Source organism: Aphelocoma coerulescens, chromosome 11, assembly GCF_041296385.1.
Source record: "Aphelocoma coerulescens isolate FSJ_1873_10779 chromosome 11, UR_Acoe_1.0, whole genome shotgun sequence".
NCBI lineage: Eukaryota > Metazoa > Chordata > Aves > Passeriformes > Corvidae > Aphelocoma > Aphelocoma coerulescens.
Window position 1 is genome coordinate 2,799,885 of NC_091025.1, and position 16,900 is coordinate 2,816,784.

General features: G+C 47.5%; 1 protein-coding gene across 3 annotated transcripts; it reads right to left on the minus strand.

Annotated features, from left to right (window-relative positions):
* Positions 1-1,241: 1,241 nt before the first annotated feature.
* MTHFSD (methenyltetrahydrofolate synthetase domain containing) lies at positions 1,242-15,698 on the minus strand. Of its 3 annotated transcripts, XM_069026746.1 has the most exons (8): positions 15,520-15,698; positions 14,799-14,912; positions 13,966-14,079; positions 12,186-12,276; positions 11,299-11,411; positions 10,962-11,087; positions 9,850-9,952; positions 7,986-9,032 (listed from the first exon to the last, which is right to left on the minus strand). In XM_069026746.1, the coding sequence occupies exons 1-8, from the start codon at positions 15,673-15,675 to the stop codon at positions 8,776-8,778; spliced, it is 1,074 nt and encodes a 357-aa protein (XP_068882847.1). In that variant the 5' UTR covers positions 15,676-15,698; the 3' UTR covers positions 7,986-8,775. The 3 variants fall into 3 exon arrangements, with proteins under 3 accessions (XP_068882845.1, XP_068882846.1, XP_068882847.1); XM_069026744.1 differs by lacking the exons at positions 7,986-9,032; positions 9,850-9,952 and adding an exon at positions 1,242-3,161; XM_069026745.1 differs by lacking the exons at positions 7,986-9,032; positions 9,850-9,952; positions 14,799-14,912 and adding exons at positions 1,242-3,161; positions 14,955-15,068.
* Between the last annotated feature and the right edge of the window lie 1,202 nt (positions 15,699-16,900).

The window sequence follows — 16,900 nt, forward strand, 5'->3', positions numbered from 1 at the left end:
GCCCCAAGGTAGCATCTCCTCCCTAGTGTGGAGTTTATTTCCCAGCTGGGAAAGCAGCAGGATATTGGGTAAATACAGTGGAATACAAGACAGAAAAAAGTGACAGGCTGGAAAGAGCAAAGACTTTGGACACTGCTCACCTGTGGAGCTTCACCCAGAACCACAACTGCAAACAGAAAAACATCCAGATGTTTGTCCAAACAAAACTGGCCCCTGGCTGCAGGCTGGGCTGACAGGAAAGTGAGCAAAGTTACCACATTTACAGAACACATAAACAGATCTGCACCCAAACTTCAGATGGGAAGAAAGGAAATACGGCAAAGGATGTGATTCCCACAAATTTGACCAGAAAAGGGTGGTTCCATCTGTAATGCAACAGGGGAAGTTTGAGATGCTGGAAGTTTTCATTGGCAGAGTCACTGGCTTTTAATTGCTAAGGTCACCTGGACATCTTCAGCAGAGCAAGAAATATCCCAGAGTCAAAAGGAACAGCAAGCACTCACATTACTCCATTTGCCATCGTTTGGAAGGGGCAGGCAGGGCTGGATAATTATTTTTTTGCTTTTCTTTCCCCTGCTTTGGAAGCTGATGATGCAGTGAGTGTGTTTGGGTAGTAACATAACCCCTGACTCTCAGCCCTGAATGCACAAGCCCTGAAATGAGACCCAGAGGGTTGTGCAGTGCTTGTTTGAATTCGGACTGAGTGATCCTGGAAATCATTTGGAGCTGTAGAAAGAATGGAATACTGATTTTTTCCAGAAACTTTTCCTTTGTTGACCTTACAAGAAGTTCATAGAATGATAGAATGGTTTGGGTTGGAAAGGGTTTTAAAGATCTTGTTCCAACCCCTGTGCTGTGAACAAGGACACTTCCCACTATCCCAGGCTGCTCCAAGCCCCGTCCAACCTGGCCTCAGACACGGCCAGGGATCCAGGGGCAGCCACAGCTGCTCTGGGCAATCTGTGCCAGGGCCTCCCCACCCTCACAGGGGAGAATTTCTCCCCAATATCCCATCTATCCCTGCTCTCTGGCAGTTTGAAGCCATTCCCTGTGTCCTGTCACTCCAGGCCCTTGTCCAGTGTCCCTCTCCATCGGGAGGAGCAATCACTTCCATTTGGAAAGCCACAATCAGGTCACCCCTAAGCCTTCCTTCCTCCAAGCTGAACAATCCCAATTCTCTCTACCTTTCCTCCTCCCAGCAGAGCCGCTCCATCCCTCTGCTCATCCTGCTGCCTCCTCTGGGCTCTCTCCAGCAGCTCCAGGTCCTTCCTGTGCTGGGATCCCAGGGCTGGATTCAGCTCTGCAGCTCCAATGCTTTCCTTGAGCCCTTCCCTACAGAGCCACATGATAATGATGAGATTTCTTTATTTAATCCTGAATAAATGTCTGACCCTTGAGGCATAATAACCTGCTTAAAATATACTTAACAGCACTCCCTGGCTAAAAAAAAAAGTTTCCAACTCTTACTTAAAAGAAAAAAAATCCCTTTAGATGCTTACTTTGACTACGTGCCCAGCATCACTGGCAAAAGAGCTTCTGTTTAGAAGGGATGGCTGGGCCAAAATTCAACTTGTTTTTCAGGAATAGGAAACCAAAAGGGAAAAGAGAAAAGGTAGTAAGAGGCACAGCAGATAAATCATTACTGGCCATTACACTGGAAGGGAATGTTCATGTCCAGGGCAGTGCCTGGGAGCACTTTCACCTGGAGCAGTTGTGTGGTGCTGGCCCATCCTCATCACGGATGTCGTGGAAGAGCCACAGGGATGGTGACAAAGGCACAGAGGAACAGGATCTGCTACAATGTCCAGCAAATTCCCAAAGAATTCCATGCCAGACTAAGCACCAATGAGTTTTGACCATGGTGTGCCTGCTTTTCATTTCCACTCCAATAATTAATATAATTTCACAGAGGCAAAGGAATCACATTGTAGGAGACAACCAGGAAAATCAGCTATTTTATAATATCTGATCCATCAGAAAGGCAGTTTGGGGGAAAAGCAGAGAAAACTGGGCTTTGCTTTCCTCTGCCACACTGAAATAAGAAATGTAAGGTTTTCCAAGAGCTGATTTAGCAAAAAACTGAGAAATCTCTCCCACCTGATAATCACAGCTTTTACTAAAACTAGAACTAAGCCAGTGTTCCCACAGCCACTCTTCAAGGCACAAAAAGGACAATCTCTCTCTGCCTGGCCATTTTTATAAAAAATAAAATTGCAAATCCCAACAGGCAAAGCCCATTTTTCAGTAAACAGAATTATAACCTTTAGGACAGATTTCCTGCTGCTGGCTTTTAACCTCACAGGTATAAATGGGCAGGTCTAACCTTCAATGACTGACTGTAACCACCTTACTGCAGGTGCCAAGGGGCAGGGCTTTAAGCCAGGCTTAACAAAAACACCAAACAGCACCAAAACCAGAGTGTGGGTACTTTGTGGGCAACTGTTTTTAGAGAAATGGCTCCTCTGTCACCTGTGGGACAAAACCTTTGCATGCCCAAGTGCAGGAGTGAGGAAAGTTGTGCAGAAATTTGGTTTTTTTTTTTACCTGTAGAAACCTCAGGGTTACAAAAAACCTTGAAACCTCAGGTTGGCTTCTCACAAAACAATGAAAATACCCTTAATTTTTGTTGTTTTTCTCCTCCCTACTCACTTGTGACTATTGATTTCTCCTTGCCCTTTGTTCCTCTGGCTCTTGGCCAGCTCCACTCTCAGACTGCTGCCCCCAAGGCTCAGGCCTTGCAAGGAGGACACGGCTCTGTCTGCAGTTCCTTTATCCCTGTACTCCAGGAACGCCCTGTGCTGTGCTCCCTGCCAGTTCAGTCGCACAGGAGTCACCTGGAATTCCCTCAGAGCACTTTTCAGCTCGCTCACTCTCAGGCTGGCAGGCAAGTTCCCCACATACACAGTGGTGATTGTGTCAGATCCCTCTAATCTGGGATTTACAGGATCACTTTCCACACGGGATTGTCCCACTGGAGCTGAGCCTGGAGCAGCTCGTGGTTGGGTATTTGCAGGCATCACCTTCTTGTTTGAAAGTGCTGCTCTGTTGGTGTTTGCCAAGGCTGGGTGTTCATCTTGGAGGGTGACATCCTTGCCAGCCTGCTTCTCCCTGGATCGAAGAGTCTTTAGGATGGGGATTTTCCCCAGCATCTCAGAGCTGACCTAAAAAGGAGGAAGATGGATGTAATAATTATAAAAGGATTTCTCGCCTTCCAGAAAAAGATGATGAGCATCAGGGCTCATTTGTGCCATAAAAAAGAGAGGAACCTTATTATCCCGCTGCCATGCAGAGTGCCAGAGCATTCCAAATGCTCCTAATTGCTGGCCTGATTGGGAAGTCTCTCCCTAAATACACACTGCAGGACAAAAATAAACATTAGTGACTCTTGAAGCGAGCAGCACAATGTGGAGCCAGCAGGCAAATCCCAGCCGAAGTCAGGACTATTCCAATTTGACATTTATTGATCCCAGTGCTTTCACATCCGCATTCTCCTTGTTCTCCCTCTGTGTTTGCTTTGACCGAGGGTCTGTGCTCCTGCTCTGGCAGAATCCTACACAATCCCCTGCTCTGGCACAATCCAACCCAATCCATCAGACACTTCCATTCTGCAGAGCTCCTGGTGCTCTCTTCCCCCAGAACAGGATATCCCATGGGCTGGGTCACACAATGGTGGGAGCTGCAGCGGGAGCGTGCCTTGGAGCAGGGTTCCTATGGATGTGGGCCCAGCTGGAGGCACATTCCCTGCTTGGGGCACATCCCCTCTGTGCCATCCGACCTCACACACCACCCACAGCTCCTCAGATCCCACATGGATCTGCTGGGCTGGAGCGGGGAACGGAAGCGCTCGGACACTGCACTTCACACTGTGAGCCCGTTATTCCTTCCATCCATCCGTCCACCCATCCATCCACCCATCCATGCCCAGTTCCCAAGGAGCTTTTCTGGAAGGGCTCCTCCTTTCAACAGCTGAACCCCATCCATGTGAGGCATGAGATGCCCCAGGCTGCACTCAGAGACTGGCAGGAAACGCAGTGGTTCCCAGCTAATGTGGTCGAGCTCTTGGCTTGCACACTGCGCTTGGAAGGAGGAGGAATTCCTGCTTGGCTGCTGGACAAGCCCAACATCCATCAACTCCAGATCCAATGCTGAAATTTAGGGAGCAAAACAGAGCCTGGGGAAGCGATGCCTGAGCTAGCAGAGACCCAGGCTAGTAGCCCAGAATGTGAGCAAGCCACTCTAGCAGGGTACCACCCTCAGCATGCTTGACTGGACCAGCAGCAGCACATCCCACCCAGCACATGCCTGCAGATCTCCCAGCTCAGACCTCACTCATCCCAGAGCCTCTGAATTCCTGCTCCTCCAGTTACAGTCACAGCCAGTCTGGATCTGCACAACGTCAAGCACAGCTCTCTGGGGACAGGAGCCCAGCTCTGCAGTGACTCGAGGAAAAGCCAAGCCAGGGTGGAGGCAATGTCAGGATTAGGTGACAGCAAAGTCACTCAACAGAATTCTCTTAATGCTTCCAGGGCTCATCTTCTGAAGAGCAAACAAGCAGGTTTTATTTCAGGCTAGAATTAAATAAAAATATAATTTCCATAAAGCCTGTCCTAGATCTGCTAACACAACACCAAACAGCAAGGCCTTGCTCTGGGGCTCCAGGAGCCTCCACACTCAGAAAGGTGCAGATCACATTCAGATTTTACAGTTATTGCTCTGTGGATTCTGGGGCTGATGCGTTTTTCTCAGCCAAGAATTCCAACTGCTGTGTTTGACAGCAAACTCCCCTTCCCTGAGTGATACAACGTCAAACCAAGGGCTGAAGGATCTCACTTTGTTTGTACTGGCCAACAATTAAGAACATTTGCTGTCCTCTGTCAAATTTCAATGTGAAATGTAAGCTCCGTGCTAATGAAACCAAACAAGAAAAACATTTTTCTGTTCTCATGCAACCAATCACTCCTGGGCCCAAAGCACCACCTCAGCCTCTTCCCAAAAACAGCTCCTTTCATCCCCAAATTAAACTCAGTTGCCATGGCATGGGCTGGGTGTTTGGTTAGAAAGGGAAACGCTACCAAGGGCAAACCCTCAGGGCTTTGTAGATTAGGGCAATCCGAGATGGGCACTGAGAGGATAAACTCTGGAATTCCCAGGCTTTCAAGGACAATCCAAGGGCAGGATTTAGATCATCCAGGGAACAGCACAATCTCTAAGAGACTTCGACAAGGCATCTCCTCTCACTAAACAGATTTTGGCATCAGTCTGGAGCTCTTGGAGCTACTGTTTCAGGCTCCTGGCAGCCTCAGAAAGATGCAGTGACAACAGCATTTATGTTTTAGGAGGAATTTCTGCACAGAAAGGGGGATTAGACATTGGAATTACTGCCCAGGGAGGTGGTGGAGTCCCCATCCTGGAGGAATCCAAGGAACAACTGGATGGGGCACTCAGTGCTCTGCTCTGGGTGATCAGTCAGAGGTTGGACTTGATGATTTTGGAGGTTTTTCCCAACCTCAGTGATTCTGTGATTTTTGTAAGGGGTATGAACTGTTTTCTTTAAAGGTCTGGTCAAACACCACCATGAAGTGACTCTGTCATTCCCTTAAAATCCAGCCTGTGCAGACACAACAGTAACAAACCTTCACAGCACCAAAGCACCAAAGGCAGCTGATCCAGGACTTGCATATTTTTCTATTAGGAAACACTTGTAAAAAACATGAGACAAGTTCTGACACTGCCAGCTGACACCCTCCTGTCACAAGAGACACTCAGGATTTACCTGAAGGGTTTTTCTTCTCTGGGGTCTAGGAGAATATTTCAGCTGGGCCAAACCTTCTAAACCCTTCCCTATTTTCTCACACTTTTATGCCAAGGAAAGGCAGAAACTCAGTTTAGGGTTTCAATTCAACAGACAAATCCACTGGGTTTTGGGGGTGAGAACTAAAAGGGCAAAGGGGGCAGGGGGTGGCAGGGGAGAGGAAAAAGCTTGTTCTGCTCTGTTGCAAAAGAGCAAACAAAAGAACCCTGTGCTAGTACAATGTGTTGCTCATTACAATCATGCAAAAAGTTCCTTTTGTCCTGTGAGCTGTGGTGGATTGTAATGATTTATTTCCATGTGGAAAGAGGCCAAAGATATTCCTCCTCTCTTTCAAACAAGCTGCACACTTCTGTATGCTTTGCTGGCTGGTCAGTCCTCCCCAGCCTTGCCCATCCCTATTCCTATCCCTGTCCCTATCCCTACCTACTGCTTTAGGCTAAGCCAGGATCTAAGGGACATTCCACCTCCAGTCTGGCTGATCCAGCTATATGGACATGGGCAAACCCAGCACTGGAAGCTTTCCCCATCCCTACAAAGTCAAGGTCAAACCACTTACTGATGTTTTTAAACTTCAGATTGAGTGTTGGGATTTAGCTTTGGTAGTGAAACCAAAGCTGAAGAAGTTTCCCATTATCCCTTGGCCACCAATTCCCAGAGCAGTTCCACACTTCAGCCCTCTGGGGTTGGCCAACAGAAGAGCTCGTGGGTCTGTGCCATAAACTCTGAAGTGATTTGGGTTAAAAATAACTCCACCAAAGGCAATTAATCATTTAGTAATCCTGCCTACTCCCTGCCATGGCTGGGAGAGCCTTGGGGAAAGAGGACAGCAGGCTGGATAAATTCTTCTGGCACACAATTACTGGGAAAGGAGCTGAGGAGGGAAATGTGGCTCCTTTGTGACAGAAACCTGAGGAAAAAAATCCTGGATGCTGAGTGCCAACACAAATCTCCCAGCACTTAACCCACAGCACCCATTCCTACGACACCTGGTTTCATCCCAAAATGTGGTGGCAGATGGACTCCTGCAGCATCCCTGTGGAACACCAGGGCTCTCCTCACCCTCTGCTCCCCCACAGCTGTGATTGGAGCCACGCTCAATACTTTGCTGGGGAGAATGAAGGATGTGTTTGTCCTCTGTCAGAGTGAGTAATGCTGACCCCTGAGCCAGCCCAGGCCAAGGCAAACAGCGCTGTGATTTCCCTGGAAGCACTGCAATCCTGGAGTCAGGCAGACAGGGAAGGGCAGACTGGGATTGGATTGGACTGGATTGGATTGGATTGGAGGGTGTGCTTATCCTGCTATTTCATTCTGCTTCCCACAGCTCCTCATCTCACTGGCACAGGAACACGTGGATCTCGTGATCCACCTGGAATTTTGTGCACAGCTCTGGTGTCCCCAGCGTAAGAAAGACATGGAATGTTGGATCAAGACCAGAGGAGGCCACCAAGGTGGTAGGAGGACTGGAACACCTTCCCTGTGGGGACAGGCTGAGAAAGCTGGAGCTGTTCAGCCTGGAGACATCACAGCAGCTTCCAGGATCTGAATGGGCTACAAGGAAGCTGGAGAGGGACTGCTCAGCAGAGACAAGGACAAGGGGGAATGGCCTCAAAATGAAAGAGGGGAAAATTTAGTTCAGATATACAGAAGAAATTCTTCCCTGCGAGGGTGGGCAGGCCCTGGCACAGGGTGCCCAGAGAAGCTGTGGCTGCCCCTGGATCCCCGGAAGTGTCCAAGGCCAGGCTGGATGGGGCTTGGAGCAACCTGGGCTAGTGGAAGATGTGCCTGCCCATGGCAGGGGGTTGGAATGAGATGGGTTTTAAAATCCCTTCCAACCCAAACCATTCCACGATTCTGAGACTGATGCTGCTGCCCTGACAGGCTGCAAACACCACCAAACATCTCCTGTGCTGCAGATCCATCAGCCCTTCCAAGCAGGTGGGCAGAAGGTGTTTGAAGGGTTCATTTTTGGCTCTGACCTCCAGGACTGACCCCACTTTTCCTGCTGTTGTCCTTGTTTCCAGGAGCACTGAGCAAACAGGGATTGAAGGCACAGACAAGGCCAGGACAGCAAGGCCAGCACAGTTGAACATTTTATCATTCATTTGCACAAAATGTCCAAATATGTGCACACAATCCAAGGGCATATTTCTGGGAGCTGGCAGCCCGTGGAGTCTGCTGGTGTCCCTCAGGAGAAACTTATGCAAGCCACATTTGGAATCCATCCGTGGAAGCTGCATTCCGTGGACTCTGCAGCGAGGGTCAGCTCTGCGAAGGTGTGGAGATGTGTAACCACGTGTGGAAGCACTCCCTGCTCCCACTATCCCAAAAAACACAACAAAACCAACCCTTGGCTACACAGACTGCAGTTTCCTTCTGCCAAAGGATCTGCCAGCTTGGATGGGTGCATTTTTTTGAGCTTTCCTTTCCAAATATTCTGTCCCAGACCCCAATCAAAGCTGTTATCAGAAGGTTTCCATCTCTGCCATTATTTCAGCATTAGACCCAGGGATTCCCCCCCAGTTCATTTCATTTCAGGAAAAATCTTTTCCTGCTGCTATAAAATTCTCAGCAAAAGAATGATTTCAAAGCCAGAAGGAAATGCTTGCTAGAATACAGTGATTTTTCCACCAACTACTCTCATTTCCCTCTTCATGAACCCAATATTTTAATTTGTCTGTATAGTTTCAATTTAAAATAAGCACAGCACAAATAACTTGATAATTGGGACAAATATAATAGCCAGTGTCCCAGATAAAGATCACAGTTACCCATAGAAAATCTTAAATGAAAAAGCAAGCAGTTTCATGAATTTAGAGTTCCCAGAAACAATGGGTTAGATTTTCAAGACAGATGAAGCCAAATAATTCTACGCTGGCATCCAAATAAAGTTTTCCAGAGTGCTCAGCTCACAGCAGCTCTTGCTGTCCTCCAGTAACTCATACTGATGTCCCAAAACTCTGCCCTCAGAGGTGCAAAACTTCCCACAAACAGCCCTCAGCACTGCCTGTGGATTTAGAAGTGTTTCTGGAGTGCTTTGTGTTGATGTTGATAATGATCCTTTGGTATTGATGATATTGTGGCTCTTCCATTTCCTTGGAGTCTTTAAACAGCACAGAACACACCAGAGCACCCCAGGAAAATGCAGCACCTCCTCCAGCATGGAAATGGAGCCTGGAACCATGGATTTGTTTGCTGGGAGAGCACCTCCTTCCCTGTGGAGCTGCAAACAGTGTGTGCATTACTGCCTGCTCATCCTGACAGCACATCCTGACAGCAACCCTCAGCTATAATCCCATGTTTGCAAACACCTGGAGTTCCAGTTCCTAAACATTGTCCTGGCCTGATCCAGCCCTGTTCCCCAAGGATCAACTTTTTTTACAATGTGTTTTCCACCTCACACACCTTCACAATGAAGTTAAGCTACTTTGTGTTGACAAAACCCCTTATTTAGAAGTGGATGATTTATTTACTCACTGCCTCTTGGTTCATTTAGTTTTGCTCTGAGAGACAGGAATGCACCAGCAAAGCCAGGATTTGAAGGAGAAAAGGATGAAGAGAAAATGATGGAGAAGTAGCCAGGAAAATCCAAAGGACAAACACTTAAATAGCCCCTATCAAATCCTGCCCTTTTCACACCCTGGTGATTAACCAGACCTCCCACCTCCAAACCCCTCTGTGCAAGAGCTGAACATCCAGGTACCACCACAGGCACAAACAAAATAAATGTCACTCATTTCCCTGGGGAATAATGGTAATTTCTTCTTCATATAGACACCACACCTTGTTCTGGTTCCAAAAAGACAGAAAAGTGATGATTATCCCTGCTCTGCCTGGTCTGCTCCAATATTCCTATTTCACCCACATGTGCTCCAAAGAACAGCCAAACCCAGCTTGAGGTGTTAAATCAACACTCAAATATTCAAATATTCAAATAAAGGGTCAATCATGTGCTCCATTCTCAGTGAAAGCTGTAGAAAATTCAGTTTCTGCTAAAGGCACAGAAAAAGAAATAAAAAAGTGTTAGCAAGGCCACTTACTGAGAAGTCTGACACCAAGACAGACAAACTGATCAAAAGTATGTTGGCAAGATGGATGGACCACAAGGGGTAGGCCTTCAACACAATTACATTCAATAATATCCTAAAAAAAAATTACAATTCAAAAATAATTCAATGGAAAAAATGCACTTGGACAGACAGAGCTGTTATTTATTTATTTATAACCTCAAATCCTCAACCACAGGCAGGGTAAAATGCTCTCCCACCATTGGAATAAAAATAGTCCTGGCTAGAATTTGTTTGTTGTAGATACATTACCTAAAGAAATTTAACTCTTTTTGCTGGTTGGTGACTTTTAACAAACAACTTTTGATTTCCTTAGGAGTATTCCCTTAGAATTCCTCGGTTTCTGCAAGATGTGGGTGCACAATTCCTCATTTCAGCATTCCTGCTGTACTCACTCATGCAGGATTGTGTCTGCTCCCTAACTGGAACATTTTAGGAGTGAAAATCCAATGACACAAAGTTTTCCCAGCAGGAACCTCCAGTAAAACAATTCACTGAAGGCTTTTCTGAAACCACTTGGGAAGCTGAGGAAGTTTCTGACCCTGGGCAGGGGGAAAGGCCAAATTCATAATAGAGGAGCTCTTAATAAATAAAGATTCATGTTTAAAGTCACTGTTCTTCCACCTGAAAACGAGCTCCAGCCACAGATTTATCCCTGGAAAGTGAATCCACTACAGAAACAGGGAAAGCAGGTTGTGCTTTCCTTTCACAGAGCAGCACATATTGTACAGTTCCAACCCCTTGGGACACCTCCCACTATCCCAAATTGCTCCAAACCCATCCAGTCTGGCCTTGGACACTTCCAGGGATGGGGCAGCCACCACTTGATAATCCATTGGCTACAGCAACCTCAGCTGCAGGGAAATATTTCTCCTCATCATCATTACCACTTCAACTCCACTGCACACAGATGCTGCTCTCTTGTTTCACCTGACAAACACATTTGTTCTTTTCCCAAGTATTTTTATAAACATAAAAAATGTGTTTCTATATAAAAATGGAGGGGTTTATCAGCAGATTATTGGTACCAGTAAGCCACCAGCAGCAGAGGTTTAAGATTTAACTTGAATTAAGATTTAACTTGCCTTGTGCCACATTATTCCCTGAGGTTTTGGTCGTTTGCAGTTAGTCTGGATAGTCCTTGTTGGAGTGAGGATGTAATCCACAGTTAAATCATGATCATCCAGGAGCTCCTCTGCTATGTCAAGCACCTACAAGGAAGAGATTTGGTTAAGTAGCTAAAAACAAATTCCCTAGAACTGTGCCCCATTCCTGATGCCTTGTCACATGAAAATCCATCAAAGACAATGGGGCTAAAGATGCCAAACCAACATCATTCCATGTCTCCTCTCCAGACAGAGCAGGAAGTGTCACAAAGTTCCCTCCCCACTGGAGAGGGGACATTTGAACATCTGAGCTCACCTGGCAGTCGTGCACGATGGTAACTACGGGTGTGTCCTCCTGCACTGCACCCATGGACACCATCATTGCATATTCCATGTCTGCATAACCTTCCCCTTTGCCAATTCTCCAGCCTAAAGCACAGAAAAGTGGAAAAAAAAACAAACAGCAGAGCAGAAAATTGTTAAAATCATGTAATTAACTGAGCAGCCTGCAAGTTGTAACTGTGGAAAAAATCAGGTCAGCATCTCTCACAGAATGCACCTTTCCTTGAAATCAGCACTGAAATGAAATAAAACATCCATTTCAACGACTCCTAAAAGATCCCAGAAGCTTCCCATTCTGAATAAACAAACTTGATGCAGTTAACACAGCAGCTTGTTTAGCCATTGTATTTAGAACCTTCTATTCACGTCCAACACAGGTTAATGTGGGTAAAGAGGAGTCTGGGTCACACACAAAAACTGTGTTATTTTAGGCAAGGGATAAAGTCAGTGGAAAATTTTTCAGCACCAGCAGGTTTCCAAAATACTAGAAAATGCAAAATCTGATCCCCAAATAGGTACTGAATCAGCAGGTCTAACACATGTCCTTTCACACACCCTGTGTGAGCAGAGCAGATCTCTGACCAGGGAGCCTGCTTGGATTCTTTTAAAACAAAAATAATTGCTCGCCTTAATAGTTCTCCTGAAGGCCAAAACATGCTCTGACCCACACTGCTGTGTGCCCACCACATCCTGGAGGCATTGCTGCTTCCTGCTTGGATTGGAAGCAGGGATTTGTCACACACAGAGGCAGAACCCAAGACCACAATTCAGCTCCAAGGATAAATCTGTCTCTGCCACGTGGTGTAGCCTTACTGACACTGGATTGGGATTGGGACCCTTCTGCTGGAAGTTCTTCCTTACCTTTTTCAGAGACAGCCACTGATCCTACAACAACCAAGTCCACTTGTGCTTTCCCATCCAGCCCCACAGGCACGCTGTATTCCTTTACACCCTGCAGGAAAAACAGCCTTGTAGGTTTGCAGAGTGCACGGTCTTCCAAGCACCGAGGCAGAAATCCAGGATATTTCGATAAATCCAAGTAACTCCCCACGTTTCCAAGTGTCTCTTCCATGTATAGCCAAGCTGTACATGTCTGGGAAGTTATCCCCTAGGGAATCCTAGAATAGATTCCCTACTACAGTGACAAGAATTTTGGCACACTGCAAGGAGAGCTGAGGGAGGTGGGCACTTTTATAAGCAAGGTTATTTATTTAGGATCAAAACCTGATATTTTGAAACACTTTTTTGGAAATCTAGTCCTAAAAATGAGGGCAAGTGACACTTCCTATCTACTCTTCTTTATCCTACTACTAATTTTAGGAATACCAGAGCACTGCAAATGCTTGGTTTAATTCTCACACACAAATCACAAAGTTAACTTAGATACAGACAGCTACAGCACAAAGAAATCTGAAGTTACACAAAGTGATACAATGATTTTTCTTCTACCCTGCTCAACCCCACCCAACCCTCTTCAATCTGTTCCCAAAATTCTGTCCAGATTGCAGAAATTAAAAATTATGTTTATTTGTGCTTTTAAAGATCAGAGGTTTACAACTTTTAAAGAGACATCTTGTGATCTTAATATATGTGTACAGCACAATGTAAATGCTCCTCACACCAACCCAACTTCGTGCTAAGTATAAATTACCAATATTAAAATCACAATAAAGAGCCAAACTTTTTCTGTGCAGAGCACAGAGCCCAAAAGTTGAGTAATTTGTGGCTGCCTATCAGCAATAATGCCCGTCAGGCACTTCCCAGCAGTGTGGTAAGGATTGTTTGCACAGCGCTGTGTAAATACAAACTGCCAACAGCATTTTTTCATTAGTGGGCTGGGGGAAAAACCAGACACATAGTGGTGAGATCCCAGATCAGACAGCAGGCCAAGAGAAGGGTCTCTTTCAAAAGTGCTCTTCAACCCTGAACAGCTTAATTAGTTAATGACTCCAATAGAACTTCCAACAAAGAAAGTCACTACTAATTACCAGCCATTTACAACCTCAGTTGTTTATGGCGTTACTGCAGAACTTTATTGCCTTTCGCAGGAGGTTAAGGAGGAAATAAATCGATATAGTGACCTACTCATTGTGTACCAGTTGGGTTTTCCTAGCATAAAGATGGGTATAAAACCTGCCGGGTTTCTCTGGCAAAAGCCTTCAGCTGTACAATGTGAGATTGTAACACGAGAGGGCAGCAAGAGACCGCGCTGCAAACCCAAACCTCACCACGTGTCTGGGCCTCACCGCCTGCAAATGCCACAATTCGTGTTCCTTTGGATGTTGTATTCCAGATAAACCTCATCTTTCCTACCCGGTAACACCTAAGGTTCTACTGAGATTATGCAAAAAACTGTGAGCACTAAAATATTTCTCAGAGGCTTCAGCAGCTCAAAACTGCAGAATGTAGGAGCATGAATAAAGATCTAACTCACCTCAAGCTGCTCACGATCTTCCAAAAAACACTGAGAAAATAAATTTTCTCCTGACTTAAAAAATTATTAGTGGCAGTCGTGTGCACAAAACCCAGGAATAACATCCTAACGGGAAGATATTTCAGGTTTTCCAACTTCCAGCTAGTCCATCCTAACACCACAGTGTCCCACAGGTTAATTCAGCCCTCCCTGATCCCTCACTCCTACCTGAGACGTGGCACATTTTCTCAGGACCTCCTTGGTTGCACCTGGAGGAGGAACAATCCTATTGAACAGCCCAGTCCTCAGACGTGGTGTGGGAACCAGCAAAGTCTTCCTTGCCTGGGGAACCACAGGAAAAGGTTCATTTTACACTAAAGAAATATTTTTACTGTCACACAGTTAAAAACTACATGGCCAAACATTTAATTTGTGGCATTGCAGTTAGTGTTGATGATTGTGTAGTGCTTGTATATTAATTCTCTCCAACATGGGAAAAAATCCATTAAAAGATTTATTGAAGAAATAAAAGGTAAGACATACATTTGAAGATATTTAGGGACAGAGCTTTAAAGACATCCCTCCCTTTAAAGCTATGTCTCTAATTAGCTTTACAAGCGATAATGGCTTCCCACTGACAGAGGGCAGGGTCAGATTGGATATTAAGAAGAGAATAGAGTGGATATTAGGGGAGAATAGAGTGGATATTAGGGGAGAATAGAGTGGATATTAGGGAGAAATTCCTCCCTGTGAGGGTGGGCAGGCCCTGGCACAGGGTACCCAGAGAAGCTGTGGCTGCCCCTGGATCCCTGGAAGTGTCCAAGGCCAGGCTGGAGCAACCTGGGATAGTGGAAGGTGTCCCTGCCCACAGCAGGGGCTAGAACTGAATTAACTTTAAAATCCCTTCCAACCCAAACCATCCCATGATACCTATTGATCCAAAGTCCACAAACGAGCTACACACAAAAACTCTTGAAGATGCAGTGCCAGGTGTTGCTGAGACGCTGCCAGGCACTGCTGTCCCCTCCCAGCTCCTCCTCGGGGTGCCGAGGTGCCGTTACCTGCAGAGCCGCCAGCCGGGCACCTTCCAGAGGTTTGTCAGGATCCACCTTCAGCTCCCGTGCTCTGCTGAACACATCCAGCTCCCTAAGGGAGCAGCAGGCCTGGAGAGAGCCCTGAGAGAGGGAAGGAAGCGAGAGGAGAATGTTTGCACTTACTTCCAGCGTTAGGAAGCGAGCGTTCCTCTGGGGAGCATCGGGGTTTATTTTTACTGTCCGGGCAGCCTGGAACTCCTGTAAGTCCAGAAGCCTCGTGGCAGCATGGGAGGCACCCTGTTTGCATAAAATATCAGTCTTATCATCGAGCAGCCCACAGCAGAGATGGGCAATTGATCACCTTTCACCCTCTAGAGAAGCTGATTTCTGCAGATTTTAATTGAGGGGCTGTTAATTTTCTGTTAATCCCTGGCAATGTTCTAGGCCAGGCTGGATGGGGCTTGGAGCAACCTGGGATGATGGAAGGTGTCCCTGCCCACGGCAGGAATGGGACGAGCTTTAAGGTTCCTTCCAACCGAACCATTTAGAGATTCTATAACTCACGAGGCAGTTTTGTTTTCTTTCCTTCGAGGGCTGCGGGGCGCTGGCCCGGGGAACTGGGGGGGAACTGGGAGGAACTGGGGGCCCCTCCGGGCCTGGGCTGCGGGGCTGCAGAGCGGACGGGACCCGAGGCGGGCGAGGGAAGGAGCAGCAGGAGGAGGCGGCCCAGCGCCGGCAGCCGCCGTACCTTGAAGTTGGGGATGCGGCCGTGCACGGGCCGCGGGAACTCGGCCAGCCCGGAGGCCTCCAGGTGCTCCCACACCTTCTCCCGGATCTCCCACTTGGAGGCGGCCCCTGAGGGGGGCCCTGCGAGCGCCGGGAGCCGCCGGCCCGGCCCCGCCATTGCCGCCCTCGCCCGCCCGCCGTGACGTCACCGCCCTCACCCCCCGCCGTGACGTCACCGCCATGCCCTGCCGCTCACTCCGCCGCGCCGTGACGTCACAGCCGCCACGCCCCTTCGCTCTCCGCGGCCGTGACGTCACCGCCACGCCTCACACCCACCCCTCCGGGCCGTGACGTCACTGCAGCCGCGTCCCTCCCGCCAGCCGAGAGGCGGAGCCTCCACCCTGGCCACGCCCCCTCCGACTCGCTCGGCTGCTACGGCGGCACTGAGGGGTCAAAACGCCTCGAGGGCGAAGTGGGGGAGGCAAGGTGAGGGAAGGTCTCTCAGGGCCCCGCTTATTTCTGGAATTAAACATAAAAAACGCTGAGCTGGGCCGTTAATGTGAGACTGCCGCCCGCATTATGCAAACACCACAGGCTTTCCATCATGTCTTATGGCTGGGGGTAAAAACCCGCCCTCCTTTTTGTAAAATAACCCCTGCCCATTAATTATTTTTCCATTTAAAATTGGCTGGTGGTGAATAAAACAATATCCAGCCGCTGCGTGGGTTTCCCAGACTGCCGGCTTCCCGAAAGTTCACTTCTTGCTCGCCTTTAATAGGATAATAAATGATTTGTTTGCACGATTTATTATTTATAGAATTAGTGTATTCGACAAGTACCCCAAGAAGAGGGAGGACGTTGAGAATCCCGACATTCCTGAGCGGAGTGGGATGGAGGGGTCATGGGAACAATGAAACAAGGAAGGTTTATTTTAAAGGGTGGCGGCGAAGGGGGGAAATGTCCTTGGAGTTTGCGCTTGGCTTGGATGCTGCGGATCCTCATCCTCATCAGAGCCGACTGTGGCTGTGCCAACCCAAAAAAGCGGAACAAATTCGGATGCTCCTCTCTGAACAGTTGCAGAAGGAGCTGGGCAGATGCAAACTCCTTTTCTCACTGTTGAACTGAGGGTTTTTGTTGTTTTTTTTTTTCCACAAAGGCCAAGACTCTGCTGAGTTCAGGGAGTCCAGCGCTGAGTGATTTCCAAATTTGGATTAATATCAGCATATTGGTGTCAGGAAAATCCACAAACACCAGAGGTTTTTGTCCAGAAAGGAGGCAGAGGAGTCCTGCAACTTTATTAAAATAAAGGGAGACAGTCCACTGGGCACACACCCGCAAGGTTTTCTCTCTCCAGGTTTCGGGGGGGCACAGCCTCCCTTTATCCCGAACTCCCGGCCGCACCG

Coding starts and splice junctions, on each gene's coding strand:
- MTHFSD (XM_069026744.1), bottom strand. CDS start 15,675: ATGGCGGGGCCGGGCCGGCGGCTCCCGGCGCTCGCAGGGCCCCCCTCA. Junction 14,080..14,798: donor CCCGGCTGGCGGCTCTGCAG/GTAACGGCACCT, acceptor GTGGTTCCCCAG/GCAAGGAAGACTTTGCTGGT. Junction 3,162..10,961: donor AGGGAATAATGTGGCACAAG/GCAAGTTAAATC, acceptor CCTCCTTTTTAG/GTCAGCTCTGAGATGCTGGG.